The sequence below is a fragment of the Carcharhinus amblyrhynchos genome, chromosome 18, assembly GCF_965287045.1.
Source record: "Carcharhinus amblyrhynchos chromosome 18, sCarAmb.v2.hapA, whole genome shotgun sequence".
In the NCBI taxonomy this organism is placed as follows: domain Eukaryota; kingdom Metazoa; phylum Chordata; class Chondrichthyes; order Carcharhiniformes; family Carcharhinidae; genus Carcharhinus; species Carcharhinus amblyrhynchos.
In genome coordinates, this window is record NC_137341.1 from 53,208,298 (window position 1) to 53,232,813 (window position 24,516).

Sequence of the window (24,516 nt, forward strand, 5' to 3'; positions counted from 1 at the left end):
TAGCGTCCTAGTAAATCTTTTCTGCACTCTTTTCTAGTTTAGTAATATCCTTTCTATAATAGTGTGACTAGAACTGTACACAGTTTTGCAAGTGTGGCCTTACCAATGTCTTGTACAACTTCAACATTGTACACTGTATCATTGTATAGCCTTTGACTGGAGCCTAGTGGGCTATCTGTCCATAAGCCTCAGCATTTTGCGCTGGGCAGCAAGCCATGTTTAAATTGTGAAAGAGTTTGGTTTTGAAGCACAGTCTTTCCTGGCTGTTGTGGTACAGGATTGGAAAACGTGTTCCAGGAATTTTCAGGCCCCTGAGCGGAGTCACAGCACCAGGCATTGTCACACTAGTTATTATCCCCAGGTCCTGATGCAGCTCTCTGGCAGTGACCAAGGGAAGCTGCCTTTGCTATCATACAGGGGAGACAGTTAATGAATTGTACCTCAAGGGTGCCAGCAGCCAACCTCCACGACAGTGACAGCGCTGTCAGTATTCCCACTCCCAGTTTCCCTGAGGGGATAAGCTGTGTTTATCAGCCTATATACTGCCTATGTATATTTCACAGATTGATGAGTAGCCAGTATTTTATTTCCTTTCCCACTTGAGAGCAACATTAATCGCCGAAATACTGCTGCATTTCCAAAAGGAAGGAGTTTGCTGATGACAACCATTTGGCAACAGGTTCCTGTTTCTTCAACAGTCTCACTTGCTCCTCTTCCAGTGTGCTGTGACTCACTTGTTAATTCGCAAGCTCACTGACTGTGTCTGACTGCTGTTTCTTGCACACTGTGTTGAGGGGGTTGCAGCGAGGTGTGAAGGTGTTTCTTGTGGTGGGCGGTGCCATATTGCTCATCTAGACACTCACTGACAAAATGCTAGAATTTGCCTTCAAGGTGCAACGTCTCCTGCGGGGCCAGTTTCTCCTGGAGTATTCGTTTTATTAATGGTGCTAATTAAACTGGCACAATGATGCGTTCTTAAAAGTCAAAGATTGAATTTCCTTGAAATTTTAGAAAGTTTTTCTGAATGTAAAATCCGCAGTCGTACAGATTTATAAATCTGAATGTTACACCAGCAGCTTGGGCCCTTCAAATTCTGGTCATCTTAGAAGATCAGCCAGCCCTCGGTTAAGTCTGTGGGGAGGTGGATCGGAAAAGGGATGAGTGCATACTGGCCCAGTTACATTGGTAACCAAACCTTGCGTGACTTGTATTTGGATGGCCCTGATGCCTACCTAAAAACGGCACAGAAGCTGCAGCAGTTTTAGCCAGTGGTCCTATCAGGACGGTTGGAGGCTTCTGAAGAAACTGTCAAATCAAGTTCTTTTTGAAACTTACCTTAATGTGGAGCCAGGATTGATTCTCTACTATAGAGTCACAGAGGTTTACAGCATGCAAACAGGCCCTTTGACCCTATTGTCCATGCCGCCACCCTTTTTTTTAAAACCACCAAGCTAGTCCCAATTGCCCACATTTGGTCCATATCCCTCTATATCCATTTTACCCATGTAACTGGGCCAGTACGCACTCAGCCCTTTTCCAATCCGCCTCCCCACAGACTTAACCGAGGGCTGGCTGATCTTCTAAGATGACCAGAATTTGAAGGGCCCAAGATGCTGGTGTAACATTCAGATTTATAAATCTGTACGACTGCGGATTTTACATTCAGAAAAATCTTTCTAAAATTTCAGGGAAATTCAATCTTTGGCTTTTAAGAACGCATCATTGTGCCAGTTTAATTAGCACCATTAATAAAATGAATACTCCAGGAGAAACTGGCCCCGCAGGAGACATTGCTGTTACGTACTTGTGCATGTAAAGCTTTTATGTTAATCCTTCTGCAGTAGAAAAAATGGTCACACATAAGCCAGTTTTCATCCAATCCCTTTGATTTTTGTTTGTACAGGTCGATAGTAGCGATATCGAAGGTGTGAATATTCTAGCATTCCGACAAATTAATCAGTTTGATTTAAGTGGAAATGTCATCACTTCACCCGAGCACCTTTCTACTTTGCGGGTAAGTAGGATTGGTTCATTTGCAAAAGTGCCTACTTTTCCTTCTGCCACCCCCAGTTGAGAATAGTTATAGCACAGCCATTTGGCCCAGCATGTCTGTGCTGGCTCTCTCTGAAGGAGCAATTCACCCACCTGCTCCCCACAGTCCTGCAAATTCTTTCATTTCAGATAATAATCATCTCAAACGGCTGGCTAAACAACCCGAACTCAACCTTCTGTCAAAGATTTTAGAATCATAGAATCCTGACTGTGCAAAAGACGATAAGACCATAAGATATAGGAGTAGAATTAGACCATTCAGTCCATCGAATCTGCTTTGCTATTCAATCTCATAAGAACATAAGAAATAGGAGCAGGAGTAGGCCATCTAGCCCTTCGAGCCTGCCCCGCCATTCAATAAGATCATGGCTGATCTGTCGTGGCTCAGTTCCACATTCCCGCCCTCTCCCCATAACCCTTAATCCCCTCTCTTATCAAAAACCCATCAACCCGCGTCTTAAAAATATTTAGCGAGGTAGCCTCCACCACTTCAACGGGCAGAGAATTCCAGAGATTCACCACCCTTTGAGTGAAGAAGTTCCTCCTCAACTCCGTTCTAAACCGCCCCCCCTTTATCTTGAGGCTGTGCCCCCCAGTCCTACTATCCTTTCTGAGCGGGAAGAGTCTCTCCACCTCTATCCTATCCATCCCATTCATCATCTTATATGTCTCAATGAGATCTCCCCTCATTCTTCTAAACTCTAACGAGTACAAGCCTAGTTTATTCAGCCTCTCCTCATAGCTCAACCCCCTCAACTCCGGCATCAGCCTAGTAAACCTCCTCTGCACTCCCTCCAAGGCCAAAATATCCTTGCGTAAGTACGGCGCCCAAAATTGCACACAGTACTCCAGCTGCGGCCTCACCAATGCCCTATACAGCTGCAGCAAGACCTCCCTACTTTTATATTCAATCCCCCTCGCTATGAAGGCCAGCATCCCATTCGCCTTCCTGACCACCGGCTGTACCTGCAAGCTGGGTTTTTGCGACTCATGCACAAGGACCCCAAGGTCCCTCTGCACCGTCGCCTGCTGCAGTTTTATCTCGTCTGATATTTCTCTCATCCCCATTCTCCTGCCTTTTCCCCATAACCCCTGATCCCCTTATTAATCAAGGACCTATCTATCTCTGCCTCAAAGACACTCAATGGCCTGGCCTCCACAACTTTCTGCAGCAAAGAGTTCCACAGATTCACCACTCTCTGGCTGAAGAAATTCCTACTCATCATTTCTGTTTTAAACGATCGTCCCTTCAGCCTAAGGCTGTGCCCTCTGGTTCTAGTTTTTCCCTACTAGTGGAAACATCCTCTCCATGTCCACTCTATCCAGGCCTTGAAGTATCCTGTAAGTTTCAATAAGATTCCCCCCTCATCTTCTAAACTCCAACAAGTACCGACCCAGAGTCCTCAGCCCTTCCTCATAAGACAAGCTCTTTATTCCAAGGAACATTCTTGTGAACCTCCTCTGGATCCTTTCCTAGGCCAGCACATCCGTCCTTAGAAAGAGGTCGTTCGGCCCATTGTGTCTGCAATGACCATAATCCCACCCAGACCCTATTCCCCTAACCCCGCATATTTACCCTGTTAGTTCCTCTGACACTAAGGGACTTAGGTTGGCCAATCAACCTAACCTGCACATCTTTGGATGTTCTTTGATTTCTATCTGAAAGGAAAAAGAAATAATAATCAGTTTTCCCGTTTCCTCACCCTGCTTTCCCTGTGACGAAGCATCAGTCTCGCAATCTGTGATTCACTGCAGTGGATAACACGGAGGGTAGAGTCTGAGTATGGAATCAAACTCCTGGTGCCATTCTGTGTTATACTTCTTGCCCCTGTTAAGCTGCATCATTGTAAAATTGCTACCATTTTACAAGTTACGGTTTAGTGAACGTAATAGCATCTTAAATCTATTGTATTGTATTGTGAATATATGCAAATATCTGAAATATAAACTTAAGGCAAGGATAGATAGATCAATTTTTGAACAGTAAAGGAATTAAGGATTATGATGAGCAGGCGGGTAAGTGGAGCTGAGACCATGAAAAGATCAGCCATGATCTTATTGAGTGCGGGCTCGAGGGGCCAGATGGCCTACTCCTGCTCCGAGTTCTTATATTCTTAATCCTTTAAAAAGCTAAAATGGATATGTTTAATTGATTCAGGTGGTGCTGTATAAAAGTGAAAATCTGGATAATCCCATTCAAACGGTGTCACTCGGGCAATCCCTGTTTTTCCAGTTCCCACCACTGCTAAGGGATGGAGAGGTAAGTTTGCATCCTGTAGAGCTGGACGGCATTGAACTCTGCTGTGTAAATGAATGCAAATAGCTTCTGTTGGTCTCAGAAACATCTTCTTTCCCTTGTTGTGTGGGAATGAACTTCTTGCCTGTCTTGTTGCAGAATTATGTTGTCATGTTGGAGTCCACATTGCCCAAGTCACTGTATGAGTACATCTTGCCCCAGATCGCCTTCAGTGCAACCGGTTACCATAAACACATCACCCTGATGTTCACCCCTTCGGTAAGTGAATGATTAAGAATAATTTAACGATTATTCTTCAGAATCTTTGAATGAAGTTGTTTTGCCACAGCAACACCCATTACAACTGATTCATCGTTGAAGATTGTTGAAATGCCTTTCATTTAACATTGGCCAATTCAGTGAAGCGTTTATTATTGCACTTGTTTTTCTGTTATTTGGCAGCATTGCACTTTGGCAAGAGTAAAAATTGGCACAATGGTTAGCATTGCTGCTTCACAGCGCCACGGACTTGGGTTCGATTCCCAGCTTGAGTCACTATCTGTGTGGAGTCTGCACGTTCTTCCTGTGCCTGCATGGGTTTCCTCCGGATGCTTAGGTTTCCTCCCACAATCCAAAAGATTTGCTGGCTAGGTGAATTGACCATGCTAAATTCTCCCTCAGTCTACCCGAACAGGCGCTAGAGTGTGGCGGCTAGGGGATTTTTCACAATAACTTCATTGCAGTGTTAATGTGGAAGCCGTGATGTGGAGTTGCTGGCGTAGGACTGGGGTAGGCACAGTAAGTAGTCTCACAACACCAAGTTAAAGTCCAACAGAGTGCCTAGGCACTCACCTGACAAAGGAACAACACTCTGAAAGCTTGTGCTATCAAATAAACCCTGCTGGATTTTAACCTGGTGTTGCAAGACTACTTAGTGTTAATGTGAGCTTACTTGTGACTAATAAATAAACTTAAACTTTAATTAATTGGATACAAGGCATTGAAATGGTTATTGAAGAGTGGCTTCTTGTGAAGGGTCTTTCTTCACCTATTAAATTTAAAACTGAAGTTTGTTGAATAACTTTTTTGTTTCTGTCTTCACGGAGGAGGACGTGAATAATTTGCCGGGTGTTAGCGATGGAAAGGTGGTAGGACTGGAGGGTCTTAATGACATTACTGTTACTAGAGAGGTGGTGCGCGACAGACTGGAGGGGCTGATTGTGGACAAGTCCCCAGGACCGGATGGAATGCATCCGAGGGTTCTGAAAGAAATGGCGGAGGTGATAGTGGATGCCTTGGTGGTTATTTTCCAGACGTCGCTGGATTCCGGGGAAGTGCCGGAGGATTGGAAAACGGCTAATGTTACGCCGTTGTTTAAGAAGGGTGCCAGGCAAAAGGCGGGGAATTACAGGCCGGTTAGTTTAACGTCTGTGGTAGGTAAAATGTTAGAATCCGTCATTAAGGAGGAAATTGCGAGGCATCTTGAAGGGAATTGCTTGATAGGGCAGACGCAACACGGTTTCATTAAAGGGAAGTCGTGTCTGACAAATTTACTGGAGTTCTATGAGGATGTGTCTAGGGCGGTGGATAGAGGAGAGCCGGTGGATGTGGTCTTTCTGGATTTTCAGAAGGCGTTTGATAAGGTACCTCACAAGAGGTTACTGCAGAAGGTCAGAGGACATGGAGTTGGGGGTAGGGTGTTAGCGTGGATAGAGGATTGGTTGTCAAATAGGAGGCAGAGAGTGGGGGTCAATGGGTGCTATTCGGATTGGCGGTTGGTGACTAGTGGGGTGCCCCAGGGGTCGGTGCTGGGGCCTCAGCTATTTACCATTTATATAGATGATCTGGAGGAGGGAACCGAGTGTAGGGTGTCGAAATTTGCTGATGACACCAAGATTGGGGGAAAGGCAAATTGTGCGGAGGGTGTGGAGAGTCTGCAGAAGGATCTAGATAGGCTGGGCGAATGGGCCAGGAAATGGCAAATGGAATTTAATGTTGGCAAGTGTGAGGTGGTCCACTTTGGTAGGAAGAATGGTAGGAAGGACTATTACTTACGTGGCGAAAAACTGCAGCAGGCGACGGTGCAGAGGGACCTCGGGGTCCTTGTGCATGAGTCGCAAAAACCCAGCCTGCAGGTGCAGCAGGTGGTCAGGAAGGCGAATGGGATGCTGGCCTTCATAGCGAGGGGGATTGAATATAAAAGTAGGGAGGTCTTGCTGCAGCTGTATAGGGCATTGGTGAGGCCGCAGCTGGAGTACTGTGTGCAGTTTTGGGCGCCGCACCTGCGCAAGGATATTTTGGCCTTGGAGGGAGTGCAGAGGAGGTTTACTAGGCTGGTACCGGAGTTGAGGGGGTTGAGCTATGAGGAGAGGCTGAATAAACTAGGCTTGTACTCGTTAGAGTTTAGAAGAATGAGGGGAGATCTCATTGAGGCGTATAAGATGATGAATGGGATGGATAGGATAGAGGTGGAAAGACTCTTCCCGCTCAAAAAAGACAGTAGGACTAGGGGGCACAGCCTCAAGATAGAGGGGGGGCGGTTCAGAACAGAGTTGAGGAGGAACTTCTTCACTCAAAGGGTGGTGAATCTCTGGAATTCTCTGCCCGTTGAAGTGGTGGAGGCTGCCTCGCTAAATATTTTTAAGAAGCGGGTTGATGGGTTTTTGATAAGAGAGGGGATTAAGGGTTATGGGGAGAGGGCGGGAAAGTGGAACTGAGCCACGACAGATCAGCCATGATCTTATTGAATGGCGGGGCAGGCTCGAAGGGCCAGATGGCCTACTCCTGCTCCTATTTCTTATGTTCTTATGTTCTTAAACTGTAAAGGCTTAACTGTCTTGCTTAATTTTAATTGAACCTATTGTTACCTAATTAACTTTGAAATACTGCATTGGATTTAACAAAACTTGGCAGAAGTTGATTTTTAAATAGAATCATAGAATCTTACAGTGCAGAAAGAGGCCATTTGGCCCATCGAGCCTGCACCTACCACACTCCCACCCAAACCCTACCTTCATAACTCCATGTATTTACATAGATAATCCCTTTGACACTAAGGGATAATTTAGCATGGCCAGCCCACTAACCTGCACATCTTTGGAGTGTGGAGGAAACCGGAGCACCCGGAGGAATCTCATGCAGACATGGGAGAATGTTCAAACTCCATTTTCTTTTCTTGAGATGCCGACGTTGGACTGGGATGGGCACAGTAAGAACTTTCACAACAGCAGGTTAAAAGTCCAACAGGTTTATTTGGAATCAGGAGCTTTCTGAGCGTCGCTCCTTCATTAGGTGAGTGCTGAGGAGGGAGTTCTCACCTGATGAAGGAGCAACACTCCAAAAGCTTGTGATTCCAAATAAACCTGTTGGACTTTTAACCTGCTGTTGTGCAACTTCTTACTGTTTTTTTTTCTCAACAGGGCATTCTGCAAATGATTCAGATGCCCTTATTGACGGGATACATCAGTCTCATACATTAGTTTTAAGATGACTTTATACATCTTGCTGTCCCCTTGATATGAACAGGGAAAGGAATTTGGGGTTAGTGGATGTCGTTGGAAAGGTAATGGTTTTCCAGGGCTTCAAGGGACAGGCAGCAGATGCTGGCTTTCCAGCAATATCTACATCTTGAACAACTTTTAATATCAACAAGCTGGGTTTTAACTGATTGCTTGTCCGACACTGTATAAGGCTCTGGTCAGACCCCATTTGGAATATTGTGAGCAGTTTTGGGCTCCGTATTTAAGGAAGGATGTGCCTTGGAAAGAACCTCCAGAGGAGGCTCACAAGAATGATCCCTGGAATGAAGAGCTTGTCGTATGAGGAATGGTTGAGGACTCTGGATCTGTCCTCGTTGGAGTTTAAGGATGAGCAGGGATCTTACTGAAACTTACAGGGTACTGCGAGACCTGAATAGAGTGGACGTGCAGAGGATGTTTCACTAGTAGGAAAAACTAGAGCCAGAGTATAACCTCACACTAAAGGGACGATCCTTTGAAAGAGTTGAGTAGGAATTTCTTCAGCCAGAGAGTGGTGAATCTGTGGAACTCTATGCTGCAGAAGGCTGTGGAGGCCGGGTCATTGAGTATCTTTAAGACAGAGATAGATAGGTCCTTGATTAATAAAGGGATCAGGGGGAAAGGCAGGAGAATGGGAATGAGAAAAATATCAACCATGATTGAATGGCAGAGCAGATTCAGTGGGCAGAGTGGCCTAATTCTGCTCCTATGTCTTATAGTTTATCTTGTTTTGCAGCCCATGAACTGCCATCTTTAGCATGTTTTGTATTGTTTTTATTGGAACCGTCAGCCAATGTCAAAATGACCCGGTGTATCCGTATGTTACATTTTGGGGCTGTGCCTCCCACGGCATCAGAACCATTCAGATAATCTGCCAAATAACATAAAAAAAAAACCAGCTATGATTTTGTGGTTAAATGCTGTATTTCAGTCTGACGTGGTTTGGAAGCAATGGGGATGTTTCCGAGGACATTTTCCATCTTCACAATAGTGACCCGACTAATTGTGTAATTGAGGGGAGAGTGCTGCATTTGTGAGTCAGTTGCTGAAATTCTATGAAGGCATTGTGCTTGAATGTGAGTTTATGACAGTCGAAGTGACTGGGTTTCGGTACATGTTACAGAAATGGACTTTTGATTTGTAATGACTCCTGTAGATCTGTGCCTTCATTATCCCACTTGCAAAGGTCTCAACACAATTTGAAAAGCTACTGCTTTCAACAAGATTACACCAGAGTCTCTTTTTCTAAAGTTGGTAGCTCCTATTTTATGGTGGGCACATTTAACAAAAATGTCACAAACTAAAATCACCAATGTGTAGTTTTAATTGAAATCAATTATGTCGCCATCCCTCCCTGTCGAGTTGCTGTTACCAGTACAGTAAATGATATCTTGGGGATAAATGGTTCTGTAGAATTCTGTCTCACTGTGCTACATCATTTTTTCCCAGAGAAAGCTACCTGAACAGGATGTTGCTCAGGGATCGTATATCGCCCTGCCCCTTACTCTGCTCCTGCTTCTGGCTGGTTACAATCACGATAAGGTAAGCTTGTGTTTCAAGCGCTCTAAATGGGTTCTGTGCAGCTGAGAACAGCATATGGACATGTTTTTTATTACATATTTTCCAGTAGAAAGTGGCATTGTTTATTTTAAGACTCCCAATTGCTGAGGATGAAATACAGCTGTACATAAAATATGAACCATTCATAGCAAATGATGCAAACATTCAACTTACCAACACAGAATAACCATGTGGACGGCACTGCAACCTCACAGCACCAGTGTGCCTCACCCAGGGGAGAGATCCAGGTTTAATTCTGGCCTCAGGTCATTATCAGTGTGGAGTCTGCACATTCTCCCCATGTCTGCGTGGGCTTCCTCCAGTTTCCTCCCACACTCCAAAGATGTGTGAGTTAGGTTGATGGACCATGCTGAATTGCCCCTTAGTGTTCGGGGGAATTAGCAAGGTAAATACATGGGGTTATGGGGTAGGGTCTGGGTGGGATTGTTGTCGGTGCAGATTCAATGGACCGAATGGCCTCCTACTGCATTGTAGGGATTCTATGATACTATATTCTACCTGTGAGATATATCTGTTCTCCAATAGAATAAACTGATGGGATTTTCCTGTTGCAAATTGCATTGATAGAGTAGTATTGAGGATATATTCATAAAATATTTTGTTTTCAAAAGTGCAGTGGCAGCATTAATAAATTGACTGGAGTTATGAGCTCATGCTATCTCTAAATATCTGAGCACAGATAGAGGATAAAAGCCCTATATTCAAAATTCTGCATTAAATTTAGTCTGATGCACAACCCTCAAATAACACTGTCAGCAGGAAGATCTGGGAACTAATTAAATCCAGTTGATGAGGAAATTATAAACCTTTAAAATTAGTTCTTCAAATTTTGTGTACTCGGACAGAGTAAGCATTTTCAATGCTTCAGCACTGTACGGTGAGGATACCACAACGTGCTTGGATACGGCAGCTTTGAAGAGGGGGAAATACTGTTGTAATCTACTTTTGCACACAGTGGATGCTTTTCATTTGTACCACATTTGATCATGTAAGCCATTTATTTAGTCCAATTTCACATGGCATTAATTTTTGTGGCAAACCATGGAGCTCTTATCTACTGTGTCATGTGCAGTAATAAATTTCTACGATATATTGTGCTGTTCTGTTTGAGATGTCCCCCCCCCCACCGCCGTCGCTTGTTTGTGATTAGTTGGGGGTCTCAGTAAAATAAATGGATATTATTTCCCTTACTCCCTATTTTTGGATTATTGAGACCTCTTTCGACCTGTTTACTCTTTAACATTGAAACAAGGAGCAGGAAGGAGGCCTCCCAGCTGCCATTAATCGTGATCATCCAACTCAATCGTCTGATCTCTTCCTCCCCCCCGCCCCTTAAATCTTTTGATCTCTCTTCACCCCAGGAGCTGTATCTTAACTGCGTCTGTTTTGATCTCAACTGGTAATGAATTTCTCAGGCTCACCACTGCGTGGCTGAAGAAATTCTTCCTCATCACAGAATCAACACAGTGCAGGAGGAGGCCATTTAGCCCATCGAGCCTGCACCAACAACAATCTCACCTAGGCTCTATCCCCATAACCCACCTACTTACCCTGCTAATCCCCGACACCAAGGGACAATTTAGCTTGGCCAAATCCACCTAACACATGCATTTTTGGACTGTGGGAGGAAACCCACACAGACATGGGGAGAACATGCAAACTCCACATAGACAGTGACGTGAGGATGGAATCAAATGGGGGCCCCTGGCGATGTGAGGCAGCAGTGCTAACCACTGTGCCATCATGCTGCCCTCATCTCAGTGCTAAGTGATCTAGCCTGTATCCTTAGACTGTGACCCCTGGTTCTGGACACCCCCACCATCAGGAACATCCTTCTTGCATTTACACCCTCTAGTCCTGTTAGAATTTTATAGGTTTCTATGAAATCCCTGCCCCCTATTCTGAATTCCAGCGAATACAGTTTTTTGGTGACTGTAAAGATTTTTAAAAATATATTACAATTTTGTTACAATTAGTGACCAACGCAAATCTCTCATGTATGTTACTCAAACCTAACTTACCATTCAATATTCCTGTTAAGATTTAACAACATGTAAGTTCACTCATAAATCTCATTAAAGGCCTTTCTCTTTATTTAGTTCTCATTAAGATATGATTTATGTTAAAGTTTTATTATTTAGGTGTAATTCCTATTGAAGTTTGGAGTATTGTGTATAATGGGTCTGACTTTTCCTTTATCTCTGCAGCTCATCCCGTTGTTGATGCAGTTGGTGAATCGTTTACAGGGTGTGAGGGCTCTCAGTCAAGGCGGTTTGGATGGTGTTAGTCAGGAGGAGGCAAAGAGGCAAGCCAAAAGGTTGAAGACCAGGCGTACATAAATACCAGTGAACTCACTGATCCAGCTTTCTAGTCAGTTCTGTACGGTTGCAGTGTCCACGTTTAAAGTCTGGTTTATTCAGATGAAGCACCGCCATTGTTCAAATCCTTTGTTTTATATGGTGCATCTGGCTTTTTACTGCTAACTTCCAATGACTTGAATCCAAATGTGATTTGACTGTATATATGGTAAAATTTGGGGTTACATTTGTTTATTGTAATCAATGCTCTGAATTGGTTTAATGATTTACAATAACAGTAGGGCAGAAATTTGATTATAAAAGATAATTTATTTCCATTGTTGTTGGAACTTGCAGCGCCATGAAGTGAATGGTGCTTGTTTTATAATGTACTGTATATTTGAACTGAGCCAGTTTGATGTGTGGTCAAATGTGAGTATTCGATCTGCAGTTGTGATGCGTTATTGAATGAACCGGAAAACTGAAAGATGTAAAACCCTACATTAAAAAAACTATTTTCACAGCTTCATTTCCATCTGAATAATGACATTCTAAAAGTTAGAAGTTTATTTGTTAGTTGCAAGTAAGCTTACATTAACACTGCAATGAAGTTACTGTGAAAGTCCCCTTAGTCGCCACACTCTGGTGCCTGTTTCGGTACACTGAGGGAGAATTTAGCACAGCCAATGCACCTAACCTGCATGTCTTTCGGAGTGGGGGGAAACCAGACCATCCGAAGGAAACCTACGTAGACAATGACCCAAGCCGGGAATCGAACCCGAGTGCCTGGCACTGTGAGGCACGATTGTGCCATTGTGCCGCCCAGATCAATTCTCCTGATTTTACCATGGATTTTGTTACTTGGCATCATTTAAACTATGAAAGTTATCTCACACCAACTTGTAGAAATCTGACAACACCAGCTTAAAGTCTCAACAGGTTTATCAGCTGAGTCTCCCCTGATGAAGGAGCAGCACTCTGAAAGCTCACGATTCCATATAAACCTGTTGGACTTTAACCTGGTGTTGTGAGTCTTCTTACTGTGTTTACCCCAGTCCAACGCCAGCATCTCCACATCATGCACTCCAACTTGGGCAGGCCTTTTGAAATTTAGTTTCTGTCTTTGAGAAATTATAGGTTGACGTCCAATGGTCTTTTACATTATTGTAAATCTGTTATATTCTAATTATACAACCTACAGAAAGTCATTTTTGTAGATACTTTAAAATGGCAAATAGGTCCACAGAAAGAACACCATTTGATTAATTTTATCTTTAAATTCTGTGTATTGTGAGCCTCTGGCAAAATATTTGAAAAAATGGGTAGAAGTCTGCATATATTTTAATGGGCTATCAAAAACCTAGCAGAAAGTTAGAACAGAATCCCTACCTTGCAGAACAAGGCCATTCAGCCCATCAAGCCTGCACCTTCAACAATCCTACCCAGGCCCTATCTGCATAACCTCATGTGTTTAGCCTCCCTATCCCCCTGACACTAAGGGGCAATTTATCATGGCCAATCAACCTAGCCCACACATCTTTGGAATGAGTGTTAATGTCCAGCCTCAGCCACTGCTGCTGCCTGTGTAAATTCAGCCCCATCACTGCTCAGCACCATCCAGGACAAGGCTCTTAGGCCCTCAGCCACCACCTTAAACATTCAGCAGTGACTCCCCTTGCCCCAGGGGCCCAGGCTCAGGTCCAGCCTCCAGTCTGACAGACTTCAGTTTTCAGCAATCTGCCAACTTTTAAATCACCGTCTTCGTGAATTAGATTGCGACAACTTGAATGCAGAGCTCCAGGAAACTAGATGCTGCCTATTGACCTGCTCCCACTCAGATCTCGGATCAAGCTGGGGCCAGACCCGCAGGAAAGGACGGAGCAAATGCAGATTACGGAGATACTTTTTGTTGAAAAGTATCTGTATGATCAAGTTGTCCTGCTGAAATGATTGCAGATGTGTCCGATGGTACTTGAGATATTAGCACAGGGCAGTGCTATACAGCCGTATCCCCAGAGACAGTCACTGGTACCTGGTCAGTCCTCTACCCAAGCGTCCTCTTCCCACCGTGGGAAAAGCTTATTAAAACCTGATTAAGAGATAGAATTACAAAATACTGACATAAAACACAACTGCACCATGTACTGGAAGGGTGGATGAAATTGATTTCACCAGTTTTCTGATTTACCAATCTAAAATACCTTGCACCAGGCTGTTAAAGGAACGATAACAGCAAATTACTGCGGATGCTGGAATCTGAAACCAAAAGAGAAAATGCTGGAAAATCTCAGCTTGTCTGACCACATCTGTAAGGATGGTTGGTCTGGATAGAACAACATGATCAGTGCAGACTTGGAGGCTGAAGGGCTTGTGCTTGTGTGGTACTGTTCTTTGAGAGTAAAGAGCAGATGTTTCGAGTCCAGATGATCCTTTGTCAAAGCTAAAAGGCATAGAAAGTGGGAGATATTTATACTGCAGGGGGAGGGAATAAAAGATGAGTCATAGCCACAGAAACCAGGGGAAAGGCTGCTAATGGCAGCCTGTAGAAAGCTTTGAAAAAGGGTCATCTGGACCTGAAACACCAGCTCTTTTCTCTCCCTACAGATACTGCCAGATCTGAGATTTTCCTGCATTTTTTCTTCTGGTTAAAGCAAAGGTTCTTTCACTACGTTAGATGGTACTAAAAGGGGAGTTTGTGTGGTCAAATATATCATCATCAATGCCCTGCTGTTTGGAGAATCCAGCCAGATGACCATTTTCCATTGGGAAATTTGTAACATTACATGCCTGGGCAAACAAAGCATCTGTGACTCTGTAACTGAGATTGACAAAAATAGGATCAAATGTGGTTATGCGAGTCTGTCGTGCAGTTACATTGGCTCTGAGTGTCTGTGGAAATATTATTGGATCATTAAGTCATTTATGTATTTGGGCACCTTAATGCCCCTGTAAGCCTGGCAGTCAGGCTGCCAGTTCCACAGGCACTTTATTAGTGGATTAACCTTGCACATGGTGACTGTACAGCAAGCTTCAGCTTTATATAATCTGTTAATATGGGTTACTTACTCACCAGCATTCGTTATTAATGCAGATACGCAGCATTATAAAGGTGGACTCCATCCTCACTGCAGTTCAACTGGAGAGATGCATTGTGTAGGTTGTAGATCCTTGTATTCTGAGCAATGTTACATCTACATATGTTGGGTGGCACAGTGGTTAGCACTGCTGCCTCACAGTGCGAGGAAGCCGGGTTCAATTCTGGCCTTGGGACATTATCTGTGGAGTTTGCACGTTCTCCCTGTGTCTGCATGGGTTTCCTCTCACAGTGCAACGATATGCAGGTTAGATGGATTGGCTATGTTAAATTGCCCGTCAGTGTCTCAAAACGTGTAAGGGGAATTTGCAGGCTAAATATGAGGGGTTACGGGATGGTGAGTCTGGGTAAGATGCTCTGTCGGAGAATTGGTGCAAGTGTGATGACTGAATCGCCTCCTTCCGCACTGCAGCGATTCCATCAATAAATAGGTATAGAATGGAAAACGTTATTGGAATTTCTAAAAAGGTTCTACTTTAAAATAAATTGATTTCCATAATAAGAAGTGTAATCTAGGCTCCCCTCGATATGATACCAGCTTTGTAGTAAATTCCACCTTTTCAAGGCGTTTGTCAACTACTAAATTCAGGCTAGATCGTCGATTGTCGAGGTTACAGCATGGAAACAGGCCCTTTGGCCCAACTTGTCCATGCCGCCCATTTAATATCAAGGATTGATAAAAGTTTGAGTTCACTTGTACTCTAATCTTACTGATCATCATTATGTTGGTTGGACGGTTAAGATGGTGTAATTATAACCTAATTAGCCCTGCCCAGATGAGCTGAGTTTGCATTGGACATCAGCCTGATTTTTACCCTTCAAGTAAGTTAATTGCTAAATCTCGCAGAAACAGCTATGGATTTGGGTTCCTGTCAACTCGGAGAGTTGAGCCACTATTTTTAAATTTTAAGAACAAATCTGAGATGAAAACAAAGTGCTGGAAGTACTGAGCAGGTTTTGGCGTGATCTGCAAAGGAAAAAAAAATTCAGATTAATGATCTGTTCTGACGAAGAATCACCGACCTTAAGTTAGTTGTTTCTTCACTGATTCTTGTATGTTTAAGGTATCGTGACTATATTTTCCTTGCATACAGATTAGAGATATAAATATTTTACTGATGCTTTGAAATGGAATATAAATGAAGATAAATATAACTTTGATGGAACATTTGCTGCTGTCTCTATTTTCCCTTGTTTATTTCTCCTGGATTCACCAGACACTCTGTGGTTAAGGGTGCATCTGGTCAGTCTGTTCCCATGTACTTCCATTAAACTGTTTAAACTGATTAGATTGAGGTGTGACACAAGATTGCACAAGAACCTTGTACAACTTCAACAAGGCGTTTGGTAAGGTCACACTTGGAATATTGTGTACAGTTCTGGTGACCCTATTATAGAAAGGATATTACTAAACTAGAAAGAGTGTAGAAAAGATTTACTAGGACGCTACCGGGACTTGATGGTTTGAGTTATAAGGAGAGGCTGGATAGACTGGGACTTTTTTCCCCAGAGCGTAGAAGCCTGAGAGTCTCTAAAATAATGAGGGGCACAGATCAGCTAGATAGTCAATATCTTTTCCCAAAGGTAGGGGAGTCTAAAACTAGAGGGTATAGGTTTAAGGTGAGAGGGGAGAGATACAAAAGGGTCCAGAGAGGCAATTTTTTTCTCACAGAGGATGATGAGTGTCTGGAACGAGCTGCCAGAGGCAGTAGTAGAGGCAGTTACAATTTTGTCTTAAAAAGCATTTAAACAGTTACATGGGTAAGATGGGTATAGAGGGATATGGGCCAAACACGGGCAATTGGGATTAGCTTCAGGGTTTAAAGAAAAGAGGTGCCATGGACAAGTTGAGCCAAAGGGTCTAATTCCATACTGTAAACCTCTGGCTCTGTGACTATAACCTGGGGTAAATTTTCCATCCCACCTATCGGGGAATAGTCGTGTGCGGGATGGACAGTTTGACGGATAGTTGAAAGGCCCATTGGTCCTGGGGAAGGAGGAGCTGGAAAATCCTGTCTGCCCTCCCCACCCCCTCCAGTTTTTCCTTTCTCTGTTCTCTGTTTAGCGCAGTGATGGTCACTGGTGTGGTGAGTGGATAAACATATAGAACATTACAGCACAGAATCCACTACTGTTGCAGGCAGGGCATTCCACACCCTTACTACTGAGTAAAGAACCTACCTCTGATATCTGTCCTATATCTATCACCCCTCAATTTAAAGCTATGTCCCCTCGTGCTAGCCATCTCCATCCGAGGAAAAAGGCTTATCTGGATAGACATATGAATAGACGGGGTATAGAGGGATATAAGTGGTTTGTCTAGCGCAGACAATGTGATCGGCTCAGGGTCAGAGGGCCTGTTCCTGTGATGTGTTTTGTTCTTTGAATAGGGCCTGGGTGGAATTGTGGTCGGTGCACACTCGATGGGCCAAATGGCCTCATTCTGTTTTGTAGGGATTCTATGATATAGGGTGGGGTGGGGGATGAAACATTAAAGTAAGCCTGAGATTTCACAGTTTTGTAATTTAATCCTGAAATATTCCTTTAAATATTTTTGTGTATCAGCAATTAATTTTAACTATTATCACAAGTAAATTATCATTTGGTGCAGGCGGATTGGACGATCAGCGATGTTGCCGGTGGGGTGATTATATTCTGCTCTCCTACAGAGGAACATTTTAAACTGAATTCAGAGGGGAAATGAAGAAACTGCTGTGATTCCCACACAGTAACATGATTTAGTTTCCAATTATTAATCACCACTTGAAGATTAGAAAACTTCATTATTTAAAATACACGTTGTTCCCTGATTTAAAATAAGACGTATTTCTGTTATTAATAATCAAATTGAAGTAAGTTAACTTGAAGATGGCTGCATTTCTGAGAATTACTCAGTTCCTGGTGTAAAGTTGTATTTTGGACTCTTCTATAAAGCTGAAATACTGTAAGAAACACCTCCAACCAACAAACCTCGCAACCGAGCTGAGATGAATGGCTTTTGAAAGAGAAAATCTGCTTCTCTCGTTCACTTGAATCAAATCCTGTGATTGAGTCAGAGGAAAGATAAACTGATAAATCACAGGGTGAAAGCTGGAACTTAGACATCTTGTAAATCATTGAGACGGCAGCACAGAGGGAAGACATTCAGTCCGGCACAGTGGTTAGCACTGCTGCCTCACAGCGCCAGGGACCCGGGTTCGATTCCCACCCTTGGGTCACTGTCTGTGTGGAGTTTGCACATTCTCCCCATGTCTGCATGGGTTTCCTCCGAGTGCTCCTGTTTCCTCCACAGTTCGAAAGACACGCTGGTTCGGTGCATTTACCCGAACAGGTGCTGGAGTGCGGCGACTAGGGGAATTTCACAGTAACTTCATTGCAGTGTTAATGTCTGCCTACTTGCGACATTAATAAACAAAATAAACGTACCCGGTTCTCATGCTCAGCTCCACATCCTCGCTTTTGCCCAGAAACTGTAAGTTGATCAAATACCTGCCCAACTTATTTTTAAAATGATTTAGAATCATAGAATCCCTACAGTGCTGAAGGAAGCCATTCGGCCCATCGAGAATGTACTGACCACAATCTCACCTTGGCCCTATCCCCATAACCCCACATTATTACTCTGCTAATCCCTCTAACCTACACATCCCCAGACACTAAGGGGCAATTCACCTTACCCGCACATCTTTGGAATGTGGGAGGAAACCCACGCAGACTCGGGGAGAACGTACAGACTCTGCACAGTGACCCAAGCCGGGAATCAAACCTGGGTCCCTGGCGCTAGGAGGCAGCAGGGCTAACCATTGTGCCACCGTGTCGCCCAAAATATTGTGTCGGGTTTGAGTGTGCACAGAACCCCAGCAGGGAAGGGGAAATATAACAGTGTCAGATGCTGATTTCAGTTGATATTCAACAATGAATTACTGATTTCTCTTCATTTTCAGATTAAACAAGTACAAATATTTCTCCTTTTTGAACTGGGGACCTTTCGCATGTCAGGCGAATGTGATAACCACTGCACCACACAGACAGTGCTCAATTTATGGCATTAATATTTGGCATTAAATAATGTGGACACCTTTTGATGTCCACATTTCAGATCCCAAGAGCTCGAGTGCGAAAAGAATCACCCTCATTTCCCCTCTAGGGACAGAATCTTACAGCTGTTCACACTGGCGAGATTTTCCGGTCCTGCTGCAGTGAATGAAGATTTGGCTGAGTGCCAAATTCTCTGTCCTCACTGGCAGTGGCAGTGGGGTGTGAACAGCTGGTAAGATCTCACCCCAGGGTCTTTTCCTGATTATTTTAAATATGGTTAATGTAAAATATTGCAGATGCTGGAATCTGAAACAAAAACGGAAAATGCTGGAAAATCTCAGCAGGTCTGACAGGATTTGTGGAGAGAGAATAGAGCCAATCTTTCTGGTGTGTTACACTGTGTTATATTTCCCCTTCCATGCTAGGGTTCTGTGCACACTCAAACCCGACAGAATATTTCTGGATGACCCTTTGTCAGAGCTGAAGACAAGGAAAATCAGACAAGATTTATACTGTGAGGATCAGGAGGGAGGGGTGGGGTGGGATAGCTGGGGCGGTGAGTGGGTGCTGTAATTGATAGGAATGGCATTGCCCTGAGAAATGAACCAATAAATGGCTAACACCTATATTGTTTAGCTAAAACAGGTGCAATGTGTGTACCTGTTCTTTCTGTTGACGAAGGACAGGGCCCTGTTTATTAATATATGAATACATGGTTGTTGCAGATAGAAAGGACATGTGCACATTTTGCTCATTGCAGCTAAACAAAATAAATGATAGCCATTTGCTGGTTCATTTCTCAGGATAATGCCTTGATGAATCAGAATCGAACGGCTTGGGTTAAATTTTCGAGCAGTTCTTGGCAGTTAACTGTCAGTCACCATTACCTTGTGCATTCTCCATGGCAACACCTCTACCAATTAGACTCCATTTGCCAACCAATCCACACTTTCTTACAAAGTTGTTGGCTGTCCTGACATTGGTATTCCTGATGAGTGGAAGATGAAGTTCTATTAGGATTGAGGTAAGCCTAGTAGGTAGGGATATGATCAGCGCAACTTGAGGGCCGAAGGGCCTGTTTGTGCTGCAGTTTTTCTGTGTTCTATGAAAATAATGCTTTAAACATGATCTTTCCCTCAACTTTGAAGATTTCTTTGCAGATCCTTTCTCGAGCCAACTACTTGCACTTAATGGGAGGGATTCTCCCATCTTGTCCGTTTCTACCCCACTGCAAATGAGAACAGGAAGTTTGGCCGAAACTCCATTTGCTTTCGGGTGGTATGGTGGTTAGCACTGCTGCCTCACAGCTTTCGAAACACCGCTCCTTCATCAGGTGAGTGTCTCCTTCATCAGGTGAAGGAGCAGTGTTCCGAAAGCTCGTAGTCCCAAATAACCCTGCTGGACTTTAACCTGACGTTGTGAGACTTCTTACAAGTGAAATTAGGGATGGGCAATAAATGCTGGTCTAGTCAGCGACTCCCACATCCCGCAAATAAACTTTAAGAAGTAATGCATCTTTGGGGTGGGGGGCTGGGGGGGTCGGGGTTTGTCTGGTCTCTGACTGCCCAAATAGCGAAAGACCTGGGCCAATCGTTTCCAAGTTGTCATCTGGACAATTTGTTCACATCAATGCTTTTGTGTCGTACTGTGTTTGGGCGCCAGTAATACAGTTTCCTTTAATATAGAGCTACTTCTCTCATCTACTGTCCTGACTTCATGCACTGGTAAACATTACAAACACAATTGAACATAACTTACCATAATAGATACACTCACAGCTTCAGTGCACACTCAGTGCTCAGTAATAACAGTCCAAATATTCAGCTTGTGTGGGCCAGGAACTCCATTTATCAACGAGAAACACAATTATCTGTAGGATTATTCTTGAGATCAGGAATTCCGGTATGAATTGGGAGAGATTAAATTACTCAACTGTACAAATCATCAAACCAATCCGTTCCGTTAACGCCTCTTTTTGAACTTGCAAAATAATCAAACCTTCACACAGGTATTTAAATTGTTTAAAATCAAAGGAACTGAACTTTTTGATTAGTTGCTGCTTCAAATGGTTTTTTTGATACCTCACTGAAATTTAAAGTTTTTTTATTGCCGCAAGCAGGCTTGCATTAACACTGCAATGATATTACTGTGAAAATCCCCTATTCGCCACACTCCGGCGCCTGCTCATTGATCATAGAGACCAGTGTAATAACAGTGCAGCACCCTGAATGTAACAACATTGCAGCACCCTGAATGTAACAACATTGCAGCACCCTGAATGTGACAACAGTGCAGCACCCTGAATGTAACAACAGTGCAGCACCCTGAATGTGACAACAGTGCAGCACCCTGAATGTGACAACAGTGCAGCACCCTGAATGTAGTAATGTTGCAGCACCTTGAATGTAATAATGTTGCAGTACCTTGAATGTTGAAGAACTAACAGGAGAACATGAATGAATAATAGATCAGTCAGCATCCAGGGAACTGGTCCCCACGATGAGGGAAGAAATTTATGGAAAGATTAAAGGACAACGTTCTTCTTTTGATATTTGAGTTGCAGAAAGCAATTCCTTTCCTTGACAAGTACCCAGTCGAACATTTTTCAAACTACAACCACACATTGATGCAACTTCTGGATGTCACCAACTCTGATGTTCAAACTAAGGCTTGAAAGCATCTGGTTACAGTTAAATTGTAACTGCCAGATATCAGATTCGGTCTAATTCTTGTTGCTTACAAGAGTTACATTTTTCATAAATATAATAAACATTGTTCCCTGCTGTGCAATTACTGTACATAATCCCCATGGGTCTGTTCACTCTGAATGTTAGACACTAAAACCACATCTTGAATTCCTCTTCAAGCTGTTCCATTTACTGTCATATCTGCTCTAATGATTAAAGATAATGCTTGATTTATACAAAAGCTGCAACTTTGCATGCAATTTTACAGAAATTACAAACTTCTCCCTGTAATGGTCCATATACTTGCTGCAGGGCTGCAATAACACTCCTTCAATCTATTTCCAATCGCTGAGCGGAGAGAGTTGTGAAACTGTCAGAGAAAAATGAATGAGATGCAAGGGTGGCACAGTGGTTAGCACCCCTGCCTCACAGTGCCAGGGAGCCGGGTTCGATTCCAGCCCTGGGTCACTGTCTGTGTGGAGTTTGCACATTCTCCCCGTGTCTGCGTGGGTTTCCTCCAGGTGCTCCGGTTTCCTCCCACACTGCAAAGATGTGCGGGTTAGGTTGTTTGGCCATGCTAAAAAATTGTCTCTAGTGTGGGGGGGGATTAGCAGGGTAAATATGTGGGGTTACAGGAATAGGGCCTGGGTGGGATTGTGGTCAGTGCAGACTCGATGGGCCGAATAGCCTCATTCTGTACTGCAGCAATTCTATGATTTCACTCATATCATTGGAACTGGTGGATGTGAATCTGAGTTTCTCAAACCAGTGCAAAGGTCTAGCGTTGTTGTATCATTTTTCTAACAACCTATATTAAAATCGCTTGAATTCAGCATTATCTTTCTTTGCATTCAATCTGGAAAGTAGCTGGTATAACACGGTATGGCATGGTGGCACAGTGGGTTAGCACTGTTGCCTTGCAGTGCCAGGGACCCAGCTTCATTTCCAGCCTTGGGTCACTGTCCGTGTGGAATCTGTACATTCTCCCCGTGTCTGCGTGGGTTTCCTCCGGGTGCTCTGGTTTCCTCCCACAAAGATGTGTCGGTGGATTGCTAAATTGATCCTTAATGTCCCAAGATGTGTAGGTTAGGGAGGATTAGCGGGGTAAGTACGCGGGATTACAGGATAAGGGCCTGTGTAGGATGCTCTATCGAAGAGCTGGTGCAGGCTTGATGGACCGAATGGCCTGCTTCGATTCTCCTATAGACATTACAGCCAATGTTTGACATTCTTATCTCTTCTGTCGTGCGGGGCTGGAGGTTAATGAGACCTTTCGCCATTCTAATCACAACCACAAACTGGTAAACATTGTCACGAGTCTGGAGATTCCTGGCACATTTACAAAAGATCAGCGTGACATTTCACTAACCAAAATTAATCTGAAGACCATAGAAGGAAGATTGGATTATATTTTAGATTTCCATTTCAAACACAATGTTGGGTCTCAAGGTCCATTCGACACAAAAACCCACAATAACGGATTACAAACATACCCAAATCTCATTAGCATCAAACAGGCAAATCAAATTCTAATGATTAAAAATTAAACAGAATAAAGGCGACCAAAAGAAATAATTAAGTCGTTGGAATAACTCTTACTTACCCCAGGAACATCAACATTACATAGACAGAAGGAGGCCATTCAGTCCATCAAGTCTGCACAATCCCACCCAAATTCTATCCCCATAATAACCCTGCTAATCTCCCTGACACTAAGGGTCAACTTAGCATGGCCAATCAGCCTAACCCGCACGTCTCTGGACTGTGGACGGAAGCCAGAGCACCCGGAGGAAACCCACGCAGACATGGGGAGAATGTGCAAACTCCGCACAGACAGTGCCCCATGTCTGGAATTGAACCCGGGACCCTGGCGCTGTGAGGCAGCAGTGCTAACCCACTGTGCCACTCCAAATGGATTGGCTGTGAACAGAATGGACAGAAACTCTAGGCACTAATTTTAGAATTCTTTACCGGGGCAGCAAGATGGCAAAGTGCCAGGGACCTGGGTTCGATCCCTGGCTTGGGTCATTGTCTGTGTGGAGTTTGCACATTCTCCCCGTGTCTGCGTGGGTTTCCTCTGTGAGATCCGGTTTCCTCCCACATTCAGAAAGACGCGCTGATTAGGTGCATTGATCCAAACAGGCGCCGGAGTGTAACAACTCGGGGAATTTCACAGTAACTTCATTGCAGTGTTAATGTAAGCCTTACCTGCGATTAATAAATAAATTTTACTTCAAGAAACAGGGAAATTATGCCAAGCACTGTGTATATTTCCACCCACATTGTCTGCACTTTTAAGACTTGAATAGCAGGTTAGCTGCAAAGACTTGCATTCTAATCAGTATTCTGTAAACTGTGTGTGTCTTTATATGTCTTTCTCCAATCAGAATCTTGCACATACCTGATGAAGGAACACCAGGATGGCTGGATTGGCGGGCAGTGAGGAGCAGTGTCTGGCAATACAACGGAATATTGATAGGCTGGTATATTGGGCAGATATATGGCAAATGGAGTTTAATCCGGATAAATGTGAGGTGATGCATTTTGGCCGGAATAATGTAGGGGGGAGTTATATGGTAAAAGGTAAGCCTATAAAGAGTATAGAAACGCAGCGAGACCTGGGGGTGCAAATGCACAAGTCTTTGAAGGCGGCAGTACAAGTGGAGAGTGTGGTGAAGAAAGCCTATGGTATGTTAGCCTTTATAGGAAGGGGTATAGAATATAAGAGCTGGAGTCTAATGTTGCAGTTGTACAGAATGTTGGTTAGGCCGCATTTAGAGTACTGCGGCCAGTTCTGGTCGCCTTACTACCGGAAGGACGTGGAGACTCTGGAGAGAGTGCAGAGGAGGTTTACCAGGATGTTGCCTGGTATGGAAGGACTGGGGTATGAGGAAAGATTGAGCAAATTGGGGCTGTTTTCCCATGAAAGACGGCGACTGAGGGGGGATCTAATAGAGGTATATAAGATTATGAAGGGTATAGATAGAGTAAACAGAGGTAAGCTATTTCCTAT

At 43.8% G+C, this 24,516-nt stretch overlaps 1 protein-coding gene across 2 annotated transcripts in view; it reads left to right on the plus strand.

Moving 5' to 3' along the window:
• Nucleotides 1-12,213, plus strand: part of nomo (nodal modulator) — a 78,054-nt gene extending 65,841 nt beyond the window's left edge. For both annotated transcript variants that reach the window (XM_080207038.1, XM_080207039.1), the window contains 5 exons: nt 1,904-2,014; nt 4,211-4,312; nt 4,448-4,567; nt 9,256-9,348; nt 11,595-12,213. In XM_080207038.1, the coding sequence (XP_080063164.1) occupies nt 1,904-2,014; nt 4,211-4,312; nt 4,448-4,567; nt 9,256-9,348; nt 11,595-11,726 (558 nt within the window). In that variant the 3' untranslated portion in view covers nt 11,727-12,213. The remainder of the gene's footprint in view (nt 1-1,903; nt 2,015-4,210; nt 4,313-4,447; nt 4,568-9,255; nt 9,349-11,594) is intronic.
• The last annotated feature ends 12,303 nt before the right edge of the window (nt 12,214-24,516 follow it).